The sequence below is a fragment of the Pteropus alecto genome, unplaced genomic scaffold (genome assembly GCF_000325575.1).
Source record: "Pteropus alecto unplaced genomic scaffold, ASM32557v1 scaffold35, whole genome shotgun sequence".
NCBI classification, from domain to species: domain Eukaryota; kingdom Metazoa; phylum Chordata; class Mammalia; order Chiroptera; family Pteropodidae; genus Pteropus; species Pteropus alecto.
This window is the reverse complement of record NW_006437828.1, coordinates 12172122-12192223: the sequence shown is the minus strand read 5'-3', so window position 1 is coordinate 12192223 and position 20102 is coordinate 12172122. Positions and strand designations below refer to the sequence as shown.

Here is a 20102-nt window from a genome sequence, read left to right as displayed (position 1 = left end):
TCGTCCTAACATAGTCATTGTGTTTTATCTGGATTCTCTTCTTCTCTGTCGTACTCTAGTTTAGATTCCAAGGTTTGGGATCAGAACTAAGACCAGGGAGAGAGATAACTGGTCGCCCAGATAAAGAGTATTCACGCAAGAGTCGACCTGTTTCGTGGGAAAATACTGCACTGAAGTGGCCTTGCTTTAAACTATTGCAGATGAACCAGAAGATGATACTCACAGCTTAAATGTTTAGGAGGAGATGGGAGATGGCCACAGAGATTAGGGACCATTTGCCGTGTCAACCGATCAACGCTGTACAGTGGGTCATGACCGTCAGACCGATGGGAGACATCTCGGGGAATGATAACAAGAGGCTGAATGAACAGCAGTACGAAAGCTGATGCTAACGCGAGAACTTGGCTTAACACTGAGAAAAAAAATCCTATCGATGTACAAAATTCCATGACGCCAAACTTATGCAAAACTGAAGGATATCGTACGGTTGGCATAGAGCGAAGAACTTAATGGACGACGAGAAAGGGTTTCATTATCGAGAGTGGAACAGTTGTTGAAATGGGTGAATGGGATCAAAAGGCACAGGCGTCCCGTCGCGGGGTCGGGAAGCCCCAGGGAGGTGACGACAGGCAGCAGCGGGACTGTGGTCAGGAACACTGCGCTGTATATTTTAAAGCTGCTAACAGAGGATATCTTAAAGGTGTCCGTCGCAATGCGTGCACGCACACACACGCACGCACACACACGCACACACGCACGCACACAGAACTGTAACTCTGCATGGTGATGGGTGATAACTAGACCGCTGGTGGTGACCATTTCACACCAAATCATTGTGCTATACACCCGGAACTAGTATAATGTTGTATTTCATTTACATCTCAGTAAAACAATAACCCCACAGATGGGTTAAATAACTGGCATTTCCAGGAAAAAAGAAAAAAAAGAAAAAAAAGGTGGGCGAAACCACTCCCTAAGGTGCCGTGAAGTTTGTCACCGATGAGCCCAAGGAGACGGCTGCCTCCCGGCCGTCGGGCATCTCCGGGCCCTGAGCTGTCATCAGTTTTGAACAAATGCAAGTGTCTCAGAGACCACCGAGTCAAGCTTAGCGTTCTGTGTCCTCGGCCATATTGCACACTCACGGGCCTGCTCCGGATCGGCTTCTCAGGCCCCAGCTGTGAAATGCGGTCCGCCTGCCTGACAGCCTTATCTGATCGCCCATCCTCTGGGAAAACACACTGCCCCAACTTCTTTCAAGTGTGTGACGGCGCTCCGTTGTCATTCAACACGACACGCTAGGTGCTTCTTCCGGAGTTAGACACGCACATCTCATCCCCGGGTGTGCGATTTAATGAATGGGCAGAGGTATGGTTAGCAGGGAGGCCTAATTCGATTCACAGAATAAAACGGATAGGTGTTTGGAATGAAAGGGACCCTACCTTAGGGAGCACCCCAGCCTGTGACGATGGCCATTAGGTTGTGCTCATGGTCCCAGCACTGTTCAGACACCTGAGGCTGAGGAATGAACTCGATTCTCTGGGTCTAGTTCACTAAAGTCCAGAGAAATAGAAAACCTCTCGGTCTCAAGTTTCCTCTGGGATGTGAGAGTTCTATCTGAGTCGGGAAGAACCTGAATTGGCATTTTTTTTGACATCGTATTGCAATTCGAGTAATGACAGAGACAGCCAGGAGAAGCAGGGAAAGAAGCGATGAGTTCTATTATCAATAATAATTAGGAGATTGCGTTCACAGGAGTCTACGAAAGAGCCATAACATCCTAAGGAGGACACTGGGAAAGACAATACAAAGAAATAAACCCGATGTCACCTGTATTTGGAGCCTGGGACGCCCGGGAAACAGCGAGGCCTTTCTCGTTTCTCTAACTCAGCGTTAATAAAGGTCTTTTGGTAGGAGCATGTGCCACTTCCCTTCTGGCTTGTAGCCTGTTTCCCTCTGCTTTGGGTGACAATGCGGGTTACAGGGAGTGGGCCCAGAAGGGCCAGTTCCCGTGGCCTACAGGAAAGGATGAGGTGTGTCCATCGGGCGCAGGACAGATCCGGCCCACGTTAGCTGGGAGGCAGGGACGTTCCCACGACACCAACAAGCGTCTGGAATAATCGCTTACAAGAGAAAGAGCTCCTGGCCTGTTCCTTCGCCCCAAATTCAGGCCATTACGTAAAACTTCCCAAAGTAGACTTGCTGGTGGTGACAGTAGCTGACAGTTTTCGAGGTTAAGTAATTGACTTTTCTTATCTGCAAAAGTCTGGCGAGGGTAAAGGAGTAACTTGATCCACAGACCGCTAAGCAACTGAATGAAAGGTGACAATCACTAATGCGCAAGTAAATTAAAAGTTTTTCTTTAAGGACACTATTAAGAAGATCGGTGGTTATTTTTCATGCAGCAGTAGAAACGCATGAAATGTGATATCGGTTTCCTACCACTGAAATCTGTGTCATTGTGGTTTAATTCACAATAGTTCCTTGTCTGCCACTGCATGGATGCAGATAACATTAGTTCCCTCTCTAGGTAAGTTTTAGAATCTGAGTTTTAAATGAATCAAACACTTACAGGCAGCAGAATCCCTCAAATAGACTTTAGAAGCCCATGATCTTGGTGATTTCTATTTGCTGCAAAATAGAAACTCTCCTTTGTGATTTACGACAAACATTAAAATGGTCCAAGATAACAACTTAGTGCTGACAGGTCGACTGCAGAGGCTCCTCATCTCAATATGACATTTGGCTAGTTAAGTTGCCCCAGGCTGAAAATAACACAAATGGCAGAAAGGAAACATCAGAGGAAAATCTATTTTCAGACACATTTCTTTGGAAATCCAGTACATGCTCAGTCTCTTTGGAATTTGAATTGAGGCGCTTGCAAAGAGCCAGTCTTTATCAAGTGTCACACTTTCAGGATCCTGACAAAGACATTTTTCATATTGTTATTCATGCGAAATATCTCAGTGGCTACTTTTCTCCAAAATATGTCATTGAGGATATTTTAGGATTGAGCTGGGTTCGTTTAATCTTGATTAGGGTTTTGCTACCCAAGTATTAAGGTGGGTTCTGTACAGCATTTGACTACAATCGTCCGAGCTCAGAAATAACTTCCCTATCCCATAAGTAGTGTCAGGAACACTTTTCTTTCCCTGGGCACACTGGGGACAACTTAACACTACATTTACTCGGAGCATTTTCTATTTGCCTATTGCATTACCTGTTGTCACACCTACAAACAATTCTTTTAGACTAGTCTGGGTCTAGAACTCCAAAGTATCTAAAATCATTCTCAAGAGGTCAGTTCAGATAGCAAAATCCCAAATGAATACAGACCCATGGAAAGTGCACAAATGGTTCTGAGATGCGTTTCCCTTATGTGCGGAGGGGACCCCATGAGCACGACACCCCTGGTCTCGCTCCTCTCTCCTCCCTCCCCTCTCACACACTGTTCCGGGAGAGGAACCTAAATCATCTGCTTGCTGGGTTTGGAGGGGGAAGGGGACATTCGGAGCACAGTCCTTCCTCTCTCTTCCACCTCCGGGCAGTGCGCCTTCTCCTGAGCTCGAGGACAGGTTTTGCCGCCGCCAAGGCACAGTGGAGTTTACTGGGGGACAGACAGAAAGGATGTCGGTCTAACGCCAGGCTTTTGTAGTAGGAAGTTCAGACGCCCGTGGATGTCAACTAAACTGTTTGGATGTCAACTAAACTGTTCACCAGTAGCTCTCTTTTGTAGTAGGAAGTTCAGACGCCCGTGGATGTCGACTAAACTGTTCACCAGTAGCTCGCTTGTGCCTTACGTGTGTTGGCTCCCCTCAGCCTTACATCTCTGCCTTATTTCTCAGTTTATTCCTAACTCAGGCGGGAGAGAAAGCTATTTATTGAGCCCCTTCTGTGTACACAGGCAGACAACTTCAGAAGACAGACTTGGGTTGGCCAAACTGGCACTCTCTCTGTAGGACAACAAATAACCAATTATGCTTGAGAATGAGCCTAATCGAACACTTGACTCATTTAGCTGAAGCATCAAGATAATGTAAAACCTAAGTAGTGCACAAAGAGATGTTAAACAGAAATATTATTTTAATAAGAAAAAAGCAACTACTCATCTTTATTAAGATTAAAACATATATAAAATTAATTACTGAAAGGCCCTCAACAATAAAATATGGATTAGAATTCTCCTGATTCCTTTATTGAGAGGAGGGGGATAGTGTATTCCTCCATTCGTCAAATATTTATTGACGGTAAACTGCGCTCCCTCTGTTCTAGGCCCTTGAGTTCCATCAGAAAAGACAGAGGTCCATGACCTTCGGTTCCCATTTCGGTGAAGAGAGTTAGACAATAAACAGTGAACATAATAAACACACGTGTTTTGTGCCTCATTAAAAGAGAGGGAGTATTAAGAAAGAAAAGGAAATGTGTGGTGACTGAGGGGGAGAGGGCGCCGGGGGGCAGGGGCTGAAGTGTAACAACAATAAAATATGGATTAGAATTCTTCTCAATTCTTTATTGAGAGGAGGGGGACAGTGTATTCCCCCATTCATCAAATATTTATTGACAGTAAACTGTTCTAGGCCCTTGAGTTTCATCCAAAAAGACACAGGTCCATGACCTTCGGTTCCCATTTCGATGAAGAGAGTTAGACAATAAACGGTGAACATAATAAACACACATGTTTTGTGCCCCATTAAAAGAGAGGGAGTATTAAGAAAGAAAAGTAAATGTGTGGTGACTGGAGGAGAGGGCGCCAGGGGGGAGGGGCTGACGTGTACATGAGGGGGCAATGGAGGTGACCTTGAACACAGACTTGAAGGAGAGCATCATGAGGACATCTGCAAGGGACAGAGGGAGGTCACTGAGCTGAGGGGAAGGAGGCATAAGAGGCGACGAGGGGATGGTGAGTATTAAGAAAGAAAAGTAAATGTGTGGTGACTGGAGGAGAGGGCGCCAGGGGGGAGGGGCTGACGTGTACATGAGGGGGCAATGGAGGTGACCTTGAACACAGACTTGAAGGAGAGCATCATGAGGACATCTGCAAGGGACAGAGGGAGGTCACTGAGCTGAGGGGAAGGAGGCATAAGAGGCAACGAGGTCTCGGCACTGGCTGCGGGGATTGCGAAGGCAGAGCAGGCATGGCTGGGTGAGGCTGCCATTATTTCGAATTCTAATATGAGTGAAATGGTGAGATTTTGAAAGGCTACTGTTATATATCACTATTGTATGCATTTCAGATTTAAAGGACTTGATCTTAACTGATGGGAACATTTACTGACCATTTAATTAAAAGCCCATTATTTAAGTATTCTGACGACTCCGGGTTTGTACAATGATTAGTGCCACATTCAGCTTGCAAGTATAATGATTGTGAATAGAAAATTACTCAAAGTTATTGTAGAATAAGTCAACAATGGTACCTAATAACGTCAGCTTAGAGTAAACTGAGATAGTCCATAATCATAGAATGCATCAAACAGGTTATTTTGTCTTACTCTGCTGGAAGGTCACCTGAAGACACACACGAAGGGCTTGTCCTTATTTGGACTAACTTATAACTCAAGGCAGAAAAGGGTGGCGGATCCTCCAAATATTTTAAGGGACAAAATGTAACAATTGAGGCCAAAAATAAAACACTAAAAGCCTGGAAGGAAAAGCTGTCGATAGACTTCCTTTGGAAAAGTGACATCTTCAAAAGTACCACGTATAACAGGAAATTTAGAAAGTCATGCACGTGCCCAGGTAGGAGTCATTCTCAGAAAGGTCATGAGGAGTCCTTCATCTCTCATGTCTGGCTGGTTTCTAGGTTCGGTGCACGCGAGAAGGAAACGCTGAGGCAGGTTGTAAGCAGTCGGTGGGCGGGGCATTGGAGGCGGGGCATTGGAGGCGGGGCATCGGGGCGGGGCATCGGAGGCGGGGCATCGGAGGCGGGGCATTGGAGGCGAGCCCCAGGACACGCCGTGCCATCTGCAAAGGCTGGGAGCACTTTTCTCCTCACGCTTTTTCTTCTCTTCCTTTCTTCTTTCCTCCCCTTCCCTTCCCTTCCCTTCTCTGTTTCTGTTCCTTGCCCTGCCTTCCTTCTCTTATCTCTCATTTCTCTCTCTTTCTCTGAGCATTCAAGGAAATCTCTGTCCAAACGCTCATTGAACACGACCTACAGAGACAAAGGCTTCAGGGAACCCACGTGACAAAGAATATAGATGGGGCATCATCAAGCATTATAGCACCTGCACGATGAAAATCCCAGAAGGGGGAAAAATATTTAAAGAAACAATGACGAAACGTCTCAAGATTTATGAACAGAAATGGATTTATACATTTGAGAAATTGAGCTAACTCCAAAAAGGATAAAATCAAAGAGATTCACAGAGACACATTACAGTTAAATTATTGAAAGTCAAAGAAAAAGATTGACTCTTGAAAGCAGCAAAAGGCAAGAAACATGTTATATACAAAGGGATCTCAGTGAAACTAAAAGCAGATTTCTCAGCGGAAACCAGGGAGAACAGAAAGAGTGGGATGATTTTTAAAGTGCTGGGGCGGAGGGGGCCAGAAAACAAAACAACGAACAACTTGTCAGCAAAGTTTTCTCTATTCAGCAAGATCTCCCTTCACAGGGTACAAATTAAGACATTTACAAGTAAGCAAAAGATAAGAGAGTTTGTTTTTTGTAGATCTGCCCTATGAGATAAGCTAATGAGAGGCCTTCAGGCTCAAATGAAAAGAAACTGCACAGTGACCTAATCATACAAAGAAAGAAAGAATTCCAGTAAAGGTAAGTACGTATATATCACAGTTACTATTATTCCATTTTTTAGTTTTAACTCTTTTTTTTACATGATTTAAAATATAAATGCCTAAAATAATAATTATAAATCTGTTAGCATAACAGTGTAAAAGATATGGCTTATGACAGTGTTACCTCGAGGGAAGTTTTAGAACTGTATAAAAGCAGAAATTTTACATGCTATTAAAGCTAAGTTGGTATCAATTCAAACTCCATAGTTAGAATTTTGGGATGTTAATTGTAATCTCTATAGTTACGTTAATAAAATAACTGAAAAATATACACAAATGGAAATGAGAGGAAAATCAAAATGATACAATACAAAAATTAATTAAATGTAAGAGAAGGCAGTAGTGAAAGAAACGAGGAACAAAAGGGTTTTACACATATAAAGACAAATGGTAAATGTCAAAAATGAGTCATTTCTTATTAGTGATTGCTTTAAGTGTAAATGGATTAAACTCTGCTTTCAAAAGGCAGAGGATAATTAAATGGATTTTATAAAATAAACCTGATCAAATTATGTTGCCTATAAGAGACTCAATTTATGTCCAAACATGCAAATGAGTTAAAAATGAAAAGATGGAAAAAGATATTCCATGCAAATAGTAATAAAAGAGAACTGAGTTGGCAATATTAGTATCAGAAAGAATAGACTTTCAATCAGAAACTGTTATGAGACAAAGCAGAATATTTTATAGTACTAAAAGTTTTAAGTCTTCAAGAAACTGCAATTATAAACATAAATGCACCAAGCAAAAGAGCTCTAAACTATATGAAACGAACATCGACAGAATTCGAGGAAGAGCCATACAACGGTTAGTGACCCACTACTTCGCTTTCAATAATGAACAGAACGTCAAGACAGATGATCAGTACGGAAATTGAGGCCTCGAACAACGCTATGAAATCAAGGAGACAGCGTAGATATACATAGAGCACTCCAACCAAGAACAGCACTCTTCTCGAGAGCAAACGGGGATTTCTCCAGGATAAACCATGCGTTAGACCACCACCGAGTCTCTCTAAGTTAAAATGTTTGAAATAATGCAAACTATCTTCTCAAATCATCATGGAATCAAGCTAGAAATCAATAACACAAAGAATACACAAATTCATAAATATGTATGAATAAAACAACCAATTTAAAAAATTAAGTATAACCAATAGGTCAAATACCAAGCGAAGTTTACAAATACCTAGAGATGAATGAAAACAAGAATATTACACACCCAAAATATGAAATAATGAAAGTAGTGCTCATTGGTAAATCTATAATTGTAAATACTTTCACTTAAAAAAAAAGAAGATGAATCTCAATTCAGTAATCTAACTTTACACATTAATGAATTAGAAAAAGAAGAGAAAAATAAACAGCAGCTGAAAGGAAATAACAACATAATTAAAGTATTGATAAACAATACAGAATGTAGAAATACAATAGACTCAACCAAACCAGAGGTTGGTTTTTTTAAAAGATAACAGAATTGATAAGTTTTAGGTAGATCGACTATGAAAAAAAAATAGATAAGGCACAAATAACCAAAATCACATATAAATAAAACTATAGAAATAAGAACAATAATTCTATCAATAATTTTACCCCTTAAAATTACATAGCCTAGAATAGAAAAATTTCTAGAAACATACAATTGCTAAAACTGAATAAAAAAAAATGAAAAAGAAAAACAAACAGGACAATCTTAAGAGACTTATAACAGTAATACAAAATTCTTCTCCCAAAGAAAACTGTAGTACCAGATGGCCTCAATGGTAAATTCTACCTAACATTTAAAGAATTAACACTTAAATCCTTCTCAGACTCTTTAAAAAGTAGGAGAGAAAGGAATACTTTCAATGCTTTCCAAAAGGTCAATCAGTATTACCCTAATAACAAAAACAGACTAATTCAACACAAAAAGAGAAAAATGTGGACCAATATCACTTATGAATATAATCAAGAAATTCTGAAACACAATACTACCAAACTGAACCCAAAAGAATATTAAAACAACCTTACAAACGTATCAAACAGGAGTTGTTTAAGAAATGCAAGTGTGGTTCAACACAAGATAATCACCAACGTAATAAACCACATTCATAGAAAACAAATAGAACACATGATCATGTTTTCAATGCAAAAGAACAAAAACAAAACAAAAAACATTTGATAAAATCCCAAACTTTCCATGGTAAAACACTTTAACAACTAAGAATGGAGGAGTAATTCCTTGACATAATAAAGAGAATTTGTAAAATCTCACATAATAATATACTCCATGGTAAAAAATAGAAGGACTTTCCTCTGAAATCAGAATCAAGATAAGGAAGCCTGCTTTCATCACTGCTATCCAACATCATAAAAGAAAAGGTAAAACTATCTCTATTTGCAAATGACGTGATTTTACGTATAGAAAATCCCAAAGAATCCACACAATTATGACTAGGATTAATAAACAAGTTCAGCAAAGTTACAGAATCAAAGATTAACTCAGAGAAATGTGTGGTTTCTATATACCAGCAATGATAAATCGAAAAAAGAAATCAAGATGAAAATTCCATGTATCACAGCATCTAAATTTATAACTACTATGAAAATTTAAGTATGAATTTGAAAGCTTCATGCACTGAAAACAATAAGACATCATGAAATAAAAAAACGATATAAATTGGACTATATCCCATTTTCATGATTGAAAGTTTAGTACTGTTAAGAGGTCAATACTACCCAAAGTGATCAATGAATTCAATATTCATCAAAATTCCCACTGTCTTTTTTGCAAAAATGGAAAATTCAATCCTCAAATTCACATGAGATTTCAAGAGAGATCAATTAGCCAAAATAATATCAAAAAAAAAAAAAAAGAATGAAGTTGGATGACTCATTTTTCCCAATTTCAGAACTTAATACAAAGCTACAGTGATCAACATAGAGTGGTACTGGCATAAGGATAGACATATGAACCAATGAAATAAAATTGTGAGTTCAGATATAAACCTACATTTCTATGGACAATTGATTTTTTTAAAAGGTTGGCAGGAACATTCGATAGGCAAAATAATCATCACTTCCCTTAATACTGGGACAACTAGATATCCACACACAAACCAGAAAACTGGGACTGCTTTCTCATTATATACCAAAAAAGAAAAAAAATGATGAAAAATGGATCAACGTCCTAAATATAAAAGCTAAGACCATAAAACTCCTTGAAGAAAATATAGCGGTAAATCTTCATGAGCTCACATTTGGCAGTGGATTATTAGACATAAAACAAAAAACATGAGCAACAAAGGAAAACTTAGATACGATGGACTTCATCAATATTTAAAAATATATAACTTCTGTGCATCAAAGGACATTATCAAGAAAATGAAAAGATGACCTACAGAATGAGAACATGAAAATTATATATCTGATAAGGGTCTCGTATCTAGAATATATAAAGATCACTTGCAATTCAACAACAAAAAAAGATTTCACAATTTGAAAATTGGCAAAGTACTTGATTAGTCATTTTTCCTAAGATATGCAAATAGCCAGTAAGTAAAATATAAGATGCTCAAAATCATTAGTCATTAATTAAATGGAAATAAAAATCTCGGTGAAGAACAACTTCATACCTAGTAAGATGTCCATAATTAAGAACAACTTCATACCTAGTAAGATGTCCATAATTAAGAAAAAAGAAAATAAGTATTGCTGAGAATGTGAAAAAAAAAAAAATGGAACCACTGTATATTGCTGGTGGGAATATAAAATGATTCAGTTGCTATGGAAACAGTTTTTTCACTACCAAAGTGAAACACAGAATTACCATATGACCCAGCAATTCCATTCCTGGGTATATAATCTCCCAAACTGAAAACGAGTACTCAAAAACTCACATGCAAATGTCCATAGTAGTATTAAACAGAAGATCTAAAGGGTGGAAATGACCGAAACGTCCATCGACAAATTAATGGATAAACAAAATTTGATACATATCTAAATGGGATGTTATTTACCCATAAAAATGAATGAGGCACAGATGCACACCCACAGGATGGATGAACCTTGAGAACACTGCATTCAGTGAGAGAAGCCAGGCACAGAAGATCACCAAGTTTGTGCCTCCATGTGTACGAGACAACCAGAGGAGGCAGATCCACAGGCTGGTAGTTGCCAAGGTCTGAGCGATGACTCAGGAACATGAGTTCGGAATTTACTTGTTGGCTGATAAACTATTACACCTAGATCAGGGTGATGCTTGCACAGTATTATAAATGTACTAAATGCCACCGATTTGTTCCCCTTAAAATGGTTCATTCGATGTTAGGTAAATTTAAGTAGCATATTTTTTAAATCAATTAGTGTAATCCCCGATACTAACAGGCTAACATATAGAAATCACGTGAATCGTAGAAATTATAGCAAGGAATGCACAAATGCATTTTATATCATTCAACATACATTCAGGATGAAACCACCCAGAAAACTAGGAATCAAGGAGAACATTTTAGATTGATAACGAGCAACTACAAAAAATGTATAGCTATCATTATACTTAACGGTGAAAGACCATTTCTTAGGATTTTCCTAAGATCAAAATAAAATACGTGCACTGTCACCATTCTTATTCAACATACTTCTAGAAGTTGTCAGCCAGTGTAATAAGGCACGAAAATGAAACAAATCCTATACGGACCAGAAAGGAAGAAATGAAACTGTCTATATTTATGGCTTCCATGGTTATCTCTATAGAAAACCTCTAGGAACTGACGAAGAAACTCCCAGAACTAATTCATGAGTTTGGCAAGGCTGCAGCATGGACAGAAACATTTTAAAGGCAGTATCATCTAAAATCATTCAAGAATATGGATGGAAACCTAAAAAAAAACCAAAAAACATGCAAGACTAATGTGTTGAAAACCACACAGCATTGGAGACATGATGAAAGAAATCTAAGTAAATGGCGATATGCATCATGTCGGAAGGCTCAAAAGAATGAAAATACCAATTCTACCAAAACTGATAAGCAGGTTTAACAAAATTTCTTTGAAAATTCCAGCCTAACTTTCTATATTTACAGATGAGAGTATTCTAAAGTTGATATGGAAAGACAAAGGAACTAGAAGAGCTAGAGATATGGACACGTTCGCACAGAAACCTGTACACAAATGTTTATAGAAACTCTGCTTTAAATTGACACAAGCTGAAACCACCCAGTACGCTTCCACAGGTTGTGGTTTAATAAATCGTGTACATCCATAGCATGTAACACCACTGGGCAATTGAACGGAACAGAGTACGGACTCACGCGCAACAACTGGGCGAACCGCCAGAAAACTGAGCTGAGTGGGAAAAACAATCCCCAATATGAATTGAATATCCATGGTTCAAGTCACATAACATTGAGATAAAATTACAAAAATGGGATTTACAAAAACAGATTAATAATAGTTGCCGTGGGTCAGAAGGATCATGGGTGTGGGTATAGATGGGTGATAGGATCTCTGGGGTGATGTAAATGCTCTTTGCCTTGATTGTACTGATGTTGATGCCCTGGTCGTGATGTTGTATGTAGCTTCGTAAGATGCTGCTATTGGGAGAAACCGAGTCACGGTACAAGAGATGTCACTGCATTAATTTTTATAACTACATGTGACTCTAAAATGATCCCCTAAAAAATAAATATAATAAAATGATTCCCTAATAAAAAGTATAATTAGAAAATGGAATACAGACTAAGGCAAATCTCTTTTTCATAAGAACATTAAATTTTGATCCTCTTAAATCCCAAAAACTGAGAATTGGGAATATGTTAGTAGTAGGAAATATAAATTGTCTAAATCCAATGGAAATGAAGAAATATAGTATGCTTCATAAGAATGAATATACATACACGGTTAATATCTTCTAATATGATTACATTAGCAGAATTTCCACATAGTTACACTAATGTATAGTGTTATTGTGATACAATTTACATAATTTTGCTTGTTTAGAAAGTTCACATCTCATTAACAAATACATCATTGACATACGCAGGTCGAATAAATAAATGTGTTTAGATTTTATGAAAGAGAAGTTTGGGGATGGAGAAACCCAACACACGAATTAAACGTCCTGGCTTTTCGAATACATCACGATGAAATGTGTAAATTGCACAAGAAATAACATCCCTCGAGTAAATCTGTAAACAGTTTCTGATAACTTAGCACGCTTTGAAAGTTATAATGGAACCATTTTTTGAGAACTAATAGCAAATTTAATAAACGTTCTTGCTTGGTAGACAAATAAGGGACTCTGAACAATTCAGAGGAGGCGAGGCACGCACTTCGGAAGCGTCCTGTTCTGGAAATCACCAAGGAAAGGGGTAGGGTTCACAAAGAGATCACACCGTCACACACTCCTTTCAATAACGCTCAGGTCATTTCGTTCCCTCCAGGGAGCACTTTGCATCTGCAGGCAGGTGGCTCCCCGTCATGAAACGCCCGTCTGAGCTCTCCACACACTCTGCGGGGCTCCCGGGTGCATGCTCGTGGGAAGAGGGGACCCGCGCACGCACCGACCACAGTCAGATCTGTCACCGACCACAGTCAGATCCGTCTCCGACCCCGCACCACGCTCCGCAGAACTAGAACCTCCCGTCAGCGGTCGCCTCCCTTCGTGCCCCTTTTCTGGAACATTTCTGCGCTGCGTGTCGCCCGATCACCCTTCGCATCCACCTGTTTCATTGTCCCCAGGGAGCTGGTTCCCGCCCTTTCCCACTGGGGCTTCGAGCTCTGGAAGCCAACAAGCGGCCCGCATTATCAAACACTGGCAGGACGCTCGTTAGGGTGTTGGAGCGTGGGTGACGGTGTTCATTCCCAAACGGGCCGACAAAAAGAAAAAAAAAAAAAGAGAGAGAGAGAGAGAAAGAAAAACAAACGAACAAATAAACAAACAAAAAAGAAGTTCCTCTGAAGGAATTTTAATGTGATTTCCAGTTCCACAAAGAGGAGCATGTTTTTTTCCCAGGGCATCTCTGCTTCCCACAGAGTGGAGTGACGTGGCTGCACAGGGAAGCGGGCGAGAGGGGGCTGCTGAACACACTACACTATCTAATAAAATATTAATTATATCATATCATATCATATTATATTTATTATTTATAATAATATATCTATTATTATGATTTATAATAATATATCTATTATTGTTATAATATATATATTTTATATATACATAACAAAGTTAGAGCAAGGAGCAGCTTCCTAGACAGAAGCCTGTATTTATTTGGGGGGGGGCACTTTTTTATTTTAGGTGGGGAGCGATATCATATTGTGAGTTTAATTTGTGTTTCCCTAATGGCCAATAATATTGAACATACTGACTCGTGTTTATGTGTCAGCTGTACATCGTCTCCGGCGAACCATCTCTTCATGTGTTTTTCTTACAAATTGGAATGTCTTAATGTCGAGGGAAGCCCTTCATTGTAAAGGTGAAGGAGCAGAGTAGCTATTTCTAGAATCTGCAGGTGCTCGTCCTTTCTCTAAGGAAATCTCTAGAAGCTCTTAGTGGTGCAGAGACATGCCTAAGGCGCAGGCATCGGGAATTCCAGGATCCCGATCGGGGACGGGGCTTCAGGACCTCATGAATCCCTTGCCTGGATCAGAAAACGGAAAACAAGCAAACTCGAGTCGAGTCTGCTCCCTTCTAGCAAAGTCTCTCTTGATATATAACTGGGTGAGCACGCCCGGAGAAGCACCAGGGCCTGGGCAAGTGACTCCCGTCGGTGATTTCAGTGAAGCGTGAGCTGGCTGAGCTGAGCCAGGGCTCACCGCCGTGGTCGCTGAGTGAGTCCGTCGCGATTCCTTGGGTTCCGTTAAGGGTTCTCACACTCGGTCACGCGCACGACTAGGATGAGAAGACAGTCGCTCAGGAGACTCGCCTCTGAGTTGCTTGGAAGTCACGTTAATCTTTGTGCTGCCTCAGAGACATTTAAGAAACATTCTACCTTCAACTAAAATGTTTTGGGATAGCGAAGGAAACCATCAAGAAAACAAAAAGACGACTGAGCGGATGGGAGAAGATGTGTGCTTATGAAACATCTAATAAGAGGTTAATATCCAAAGTATATAAAGAACTCATGCTACTTAACAACAACAACAAAACCCCCAAACAATCCAATTAAAAAGTGGGCAGAAGACCTGAACGGATACTTCTCCAAAGAGGAAATACAGATGGCTAATAGACATATGAAAAGATGCTCAAGGTCACTAATCATCAGAGAAATGCAAGTTAAAACCACAGTGAGATATCACTTCACACCTGTCAGAATCAATACATCATCAATAATCATCAATAAATCAAAGAACGAGTGTTGGCGAGGACTTGGAGAAAAGGGAGCTCTTGTGCACTTGGTGGGACTGCAAATTGGAGCAGTCACTACGGAAAAGTCTGGAGGTTTCTCAAAAAATTAAAAATGGATCTATCTTTTTACCCAGCAATTGCACTAATGGGTATTTATCCAAAGAAAACCGAAACAATAATTCGTAAAGATCTATGCACCCCTGTGTTCACGGCAGCACTATTCCCAATAGCCAAGATATGGAAGCAACCTACATGCTCATCGACAGACAGTTGGATAAAGCAGTTGTGCAGCCAAGATATGGAAGCAGCCTAAATGCTCATCGACAGACAATTGGATAAAGCAGTTGTGGTTCATTTATACAATGGAATATCACTCAGCCATTAAAAAAATGAAATCTTACCATTCGCAATGACATGGATGGACCTAGAGGTTATTATACTGAGTGAAATAAGTCAGACAGAGAAAGATAAATACCATGTGATTTCACTCACATGCAAAATCTCAGGAACGAAAAGAACAAACTAAGCAAAAACAGACTCACAAATACAGAGGACGATCTGGTGACGGCTGGAGTGGGGGAGAGGGGGTTGGAGGCCTGGGAGGATGAGGTGACAGGTTAAAGAAGTACAAATTAGTAGCTGATGGATGGTCACGGGGACGGGGAGCACGGGGGTGGGGAGCACAGCTCAGGGATGCAGTCAGAGGCAGGGTAGTGGCTGGGGGAGAGCCCGAGGGAAGATGGAGTCATCAGGAGATCGCTTCATAAACTATATGAATGTCTAACCCATGTGCTGTATACTTGAAACTAATAAAATGAAATTAAAAAATAATAAAACGAGTCAGTTCCCAGTGTCCTCCGCGTGCCTGAGCAGCGTGCCCACGCGTGTGCGCGGTGTGTCCCCACCGTGCTCACCACCTTCCTGGTGTCCATCTCTGCGTTTCTAGCACATTCGAGCCGCTGCTGCTGCTGCTCTGCCGTCTTCCCCTCACACCCCTACTGCTGCTCAGCTCACCCTTTTCTTCTAACGTGTCGCGCTTTCTGAAACCGCGTTGGCCTTTTTCCTAATTTAGGTCCTTAGGTCGCTCAGCTGTCTTTCGCGCTCGCCCGTCGGCGTGGTTTGTCCCTGTATCTGGAAGCATTAGGACAGACGCGATGCATTTCTCTGGGGAAACATTTTTACATCTGAACAAACTCCTTAAAATTTTAGGGTCTGGGACCGTCAACTTTTTTCCGACTTGAAAATGTCTGCTGCTTATTTTATTAAACCACCTTTCTATAGAGTTTGCTCTTGTTCTCAGGGTTGAAGGTAGGGGCACTGAACTGTTTGTCCACAAGGAGAATGATTCAGCGAGAAACGTTTGGAAGAACATCCAAGAAGGATAGTGTATAAGAAGCCGAATTACAAACCCTCGCTGGGCTCCCAAGGCTTCTAGAACTCATGCAAGAGAGCAGAGACCCATGTCCCATGATCCTTTGTCCTCGAAAATCCTGCGTTTAAGGATTTATAAATACGAGAGATGCTTAGCAGAAGATGCATTAAAATTTGTGAAGTGTTGACCAAGGGCAAGTAAATTTATTTCTTAGAAACTCTTTAAAAACAAACAAACAAACAAACAAAAAAACAAGGCCTCTGTGACCAGGGAAACTTGCTTGGGGTATCCGTGTGACCGAGTGTAGGACAGACGGACCTTTCTGATTAGGGGAGGTTTAGAGATCCACTTTCTCGCGTGCCATTCCCAGTGACTGGCCCAGAGGACAGGCCCCCTCCCCCTGTCCCGGCCCCTTCTCCTCACACGTCCCACCTGTCAGCTCGCGGAGAAGGGCGGCTTTCCGCCCAGCCGCTGCCTCCGCGCTCATTCGCCTTTTGATGCTGCTCGTGGTTTTAACCCCGCCGAATGGCAGACTTTCTCCGATTCACGACGCAATCAAGACTGTGGCTGATGAGGAAACACTTTTTCTCCTATGAGCCATGTAGCGGGGAAGGGGACGGTGTGTGTGGGATAGGCGAGGAGCAAACACGCTGTCTCCGGTAGGGCGGTCATGGCGAGATGCCGGCGACGGGGCAGCTACTACGACCCGCGCTTCCCACAGTTCTGGAGGCTGGGAAGTCCAAGGGCAAGGTGCTAGAGAGCTTGGTCCCCACTTCCCAGCTTCCTGTGTGTGTGTGTGTGTGTGTGTGTGTGTGTGTGTGTGTGTGCGCGTGTGAGAGACACACATACCCAGGTTGTGTGAGGGGCAGAGAGACAGACAGAGAGACAGAGAGACAGAGAGACAGAGGGGGCGTTTCTCTGGCATCTCCTCTTACGAGGGCACCGATCTCGTCCTGAAGTCCCACCCTCAGGACCCCATCCACACCCGGCCAACTTCCAGAGGCCCCATCTCCAAATACCACCTCCCCGCAAGTTAGGACTTTAACGTACAAATTTGGAGGCCACGATTCTGTCCACAGCACATGCCCTGTGAGCTAGCTACCTTGTGATCTTGTGATATTGTAACCATTTGTACATAAATATATGATTATAATGAAAAGTGCCAACTCCAGGAGTAGCCCATGCCGTATTTCGGTCTATCGTCTTCAAACGGGACAGAAAGCAGACCCTCGCTGTAAGCAGTTGTCTATGACATGGGTGTCGCTCTATCACTATGCAAATGTGATCTGAGGTGATCCGAATGTACATGACTTTATGCTACCAAAAGCACCATGACAAGTGTCAATAGGATTCAGGACACTCCAGGCAACCCGCAAACAACGGGTGGCAATAATTGGCTGAGAAATCCAGATACACAAACACTTCTAACACGAAGGAAAGTGATTTGTCACATGTGCTGAGTAACAAAACCTTTCTTCGAAGAGGTGAAGAATGCACTTGCGTGTGGTGGTGCTGTGTTCGGGACCCTCCACCCCCTGCCCCCGGCAAGACTCTGCTTATGGAAGAACCATATTCACGGAGCAGGTTCATACAAACACCACCGGCCCTGGCTCCTCCTGACTCCGGCTTTGTCAAGAAGCTCCGCTGTGCGTGCACACATTGGATGCTGTTTCTCTACCAATAATTCTCAACACGATGAGGGCAAATACCGCAGAGCAAAACTGTGTGGCATGAAGCACCGCTCATGTGAAACCGGCTGGAGAAACAGCATCCGCTCTGGGAAGCTGGTGGCGTGATTTCTGTACCTACGAAACGGTATTCTCCCCTCGCTGTGCTTTCCTTCCTCTTCTCGGTGAAATAGTCGATCCTCTTGCCATTACGGTGATTAGATAACTCCCTGGTGAAGAACAGCGCGGATTGCCAAATTAGCCTTGGGAAAGCACTAACATGGAAAATTCCTAGATCTTGCTTTTAACCCCAATTGATGCTGTTTATCTGCCCACAAAGAGAAACACACATTACGGTCGAGTCTATTTGTCTAATCAAATGGAAACTTTTCTCGAGGAGAAAAACATTAACATGTGGCAAACAGGTTTATTGTGATAACTCCGGACGTACAGCAGAAACGCTGGCGCTCGGGAAGAACAGGAGGGATGTGGCGACAGGTGGCCGGCCAGCTCCCAGAGAGGGTCACTGCCTCCTCGCTACCGGAAATCATCAGACACGTTCGGCAGACCGGAATAACGTTCCCTCGGCCGTGCTCAGCACGCAGAGAATAAATGGGAAAGCTTTAAAACGGAACCGTTTTCGTGGTTAGATTTGATTAATAGATCCATTGTATCTCTCCTTGTGAGACACACACATCAGGAAGTGTGTGTGTGTGTGTGTGTGTGTGCACGCACGCGCGTGCATTTTTCTCCTCTCTCCTGGAGGTGATCAGCCTGGAGGAGCCAGTGCAGAAGGTCAGGTTTGAAGACTCGTCTGCGCATCATCTTTTCAATCACACTGACCGTGAGGAGGGGGCAGCATCCCACGAGCTGCCGAGACGGCTGCTGAGTGGGTCAGCTTGCCAAGGCAGCACCCGCTGGGTGAGCCCGTGTTCCTTCTACGAACATCTGGCACGGTCGAGGTGGCGTGCTAAGGGCGTGAGGGCGCCAAGGCCAAGGGCGGCCCGGTCCCCGGTGTGTAGGAGAGGAAGCACCCATAGGAGAATTAGCATCTCCGCAGCAGAGGGGCCGGGGGACTGACGTCCCCTGCGTTGGGCTCACAGACACTGACCGCGACACGCGTTGGCTCTGCGGCGCACGGTGCCTCTGTTCCTTCTGTCTGCATCGACCTCCACGCATATCAAGACAGCACGTCATGGTCCTCCTCCCCAGCCAGACTCCAGGACAGAGGCCCCTGCACCCGCCCGCCCGCAGCTAGCGACACCATCGCGGGATGCGGCCTGCGCCCTCCCTTACGACGGCCCGTCCACGCCTCGCTTCTCAGAGCCTCTGTCGCTGCCACTCGGGGCCCGCACTCCCGCCTTCAAGTCCCCCGTTTGATTGCTCAGCCAGTCCTGCTAGCCTCGCTTTATAAAAGTGTCTCCTAACTGCCGGTCCGCCTACGCCCTCACCGGCGCCAGCTCAGCGTCCGCTCAAGGGCACAGGGACCTCGCTGGCTCCCTGTCTGCATCCCTGCTCCTTGTCCAAGCCACAGCCGGGAAACAAGAATAGAAGTGTGATAAGTATGAGATGTAGCAGCTTTTGCAAGTTCTCTGAAGATCATTCCACTATTGCGATATTAACGACACGTGCGAATGATGTGAATAAAATAATGTGCCATTAAAATGACAAACACAATTTTAAATAATTGAAAAGTTGTGTAGTATTTGATAAAAGGGCACCTCTACGTATATGCAGTGTACGGTGACTCAGCGCTGTGCTTAGGGTCAATTTGGACCAATCTCTGCCTTGCAGGAAAGCGCGCTGCCATCCTGGCCACTCGGCTGAGTCTGAAAAGGACATGTTACGTTGACAGTAAGATTTCACAGGGAGGATGCTCCTCCTCAGGATGAGCCTGGAAAGTCATATGTATCTGAAAGCCTCGGGTCCCTTAATTCAGCCTCA

General features: G+C 42.6%; 1 protein-coding gene across 1 annotated transcript in view; it reads right to left on the bottom strand.

Moving 5' to 3' along the window:
* CSMD1 (CUB and Sushi multiple domains 1) overlaps positions 1-20102 on the bottom strand; it is a 1232804-nt gene that overhangs the window by 1075529 nt on the left and 137173 nt on the right. Inside the window, exons 3-4 of the mRNA XM_015591800.1 lie at positions 4973-5032; positions 4773-4832 (exon numbers count right to left, since the gene is read on the bottom strand). Coding sequence (XP_015447286.1) covers positions 4773-4832; positions 4973-5032 — 120 coding nt within the window. The remainder of the gene's footprint in view (positions 1-4772; positions 4833-4972; positions 5033-20102) is intronic.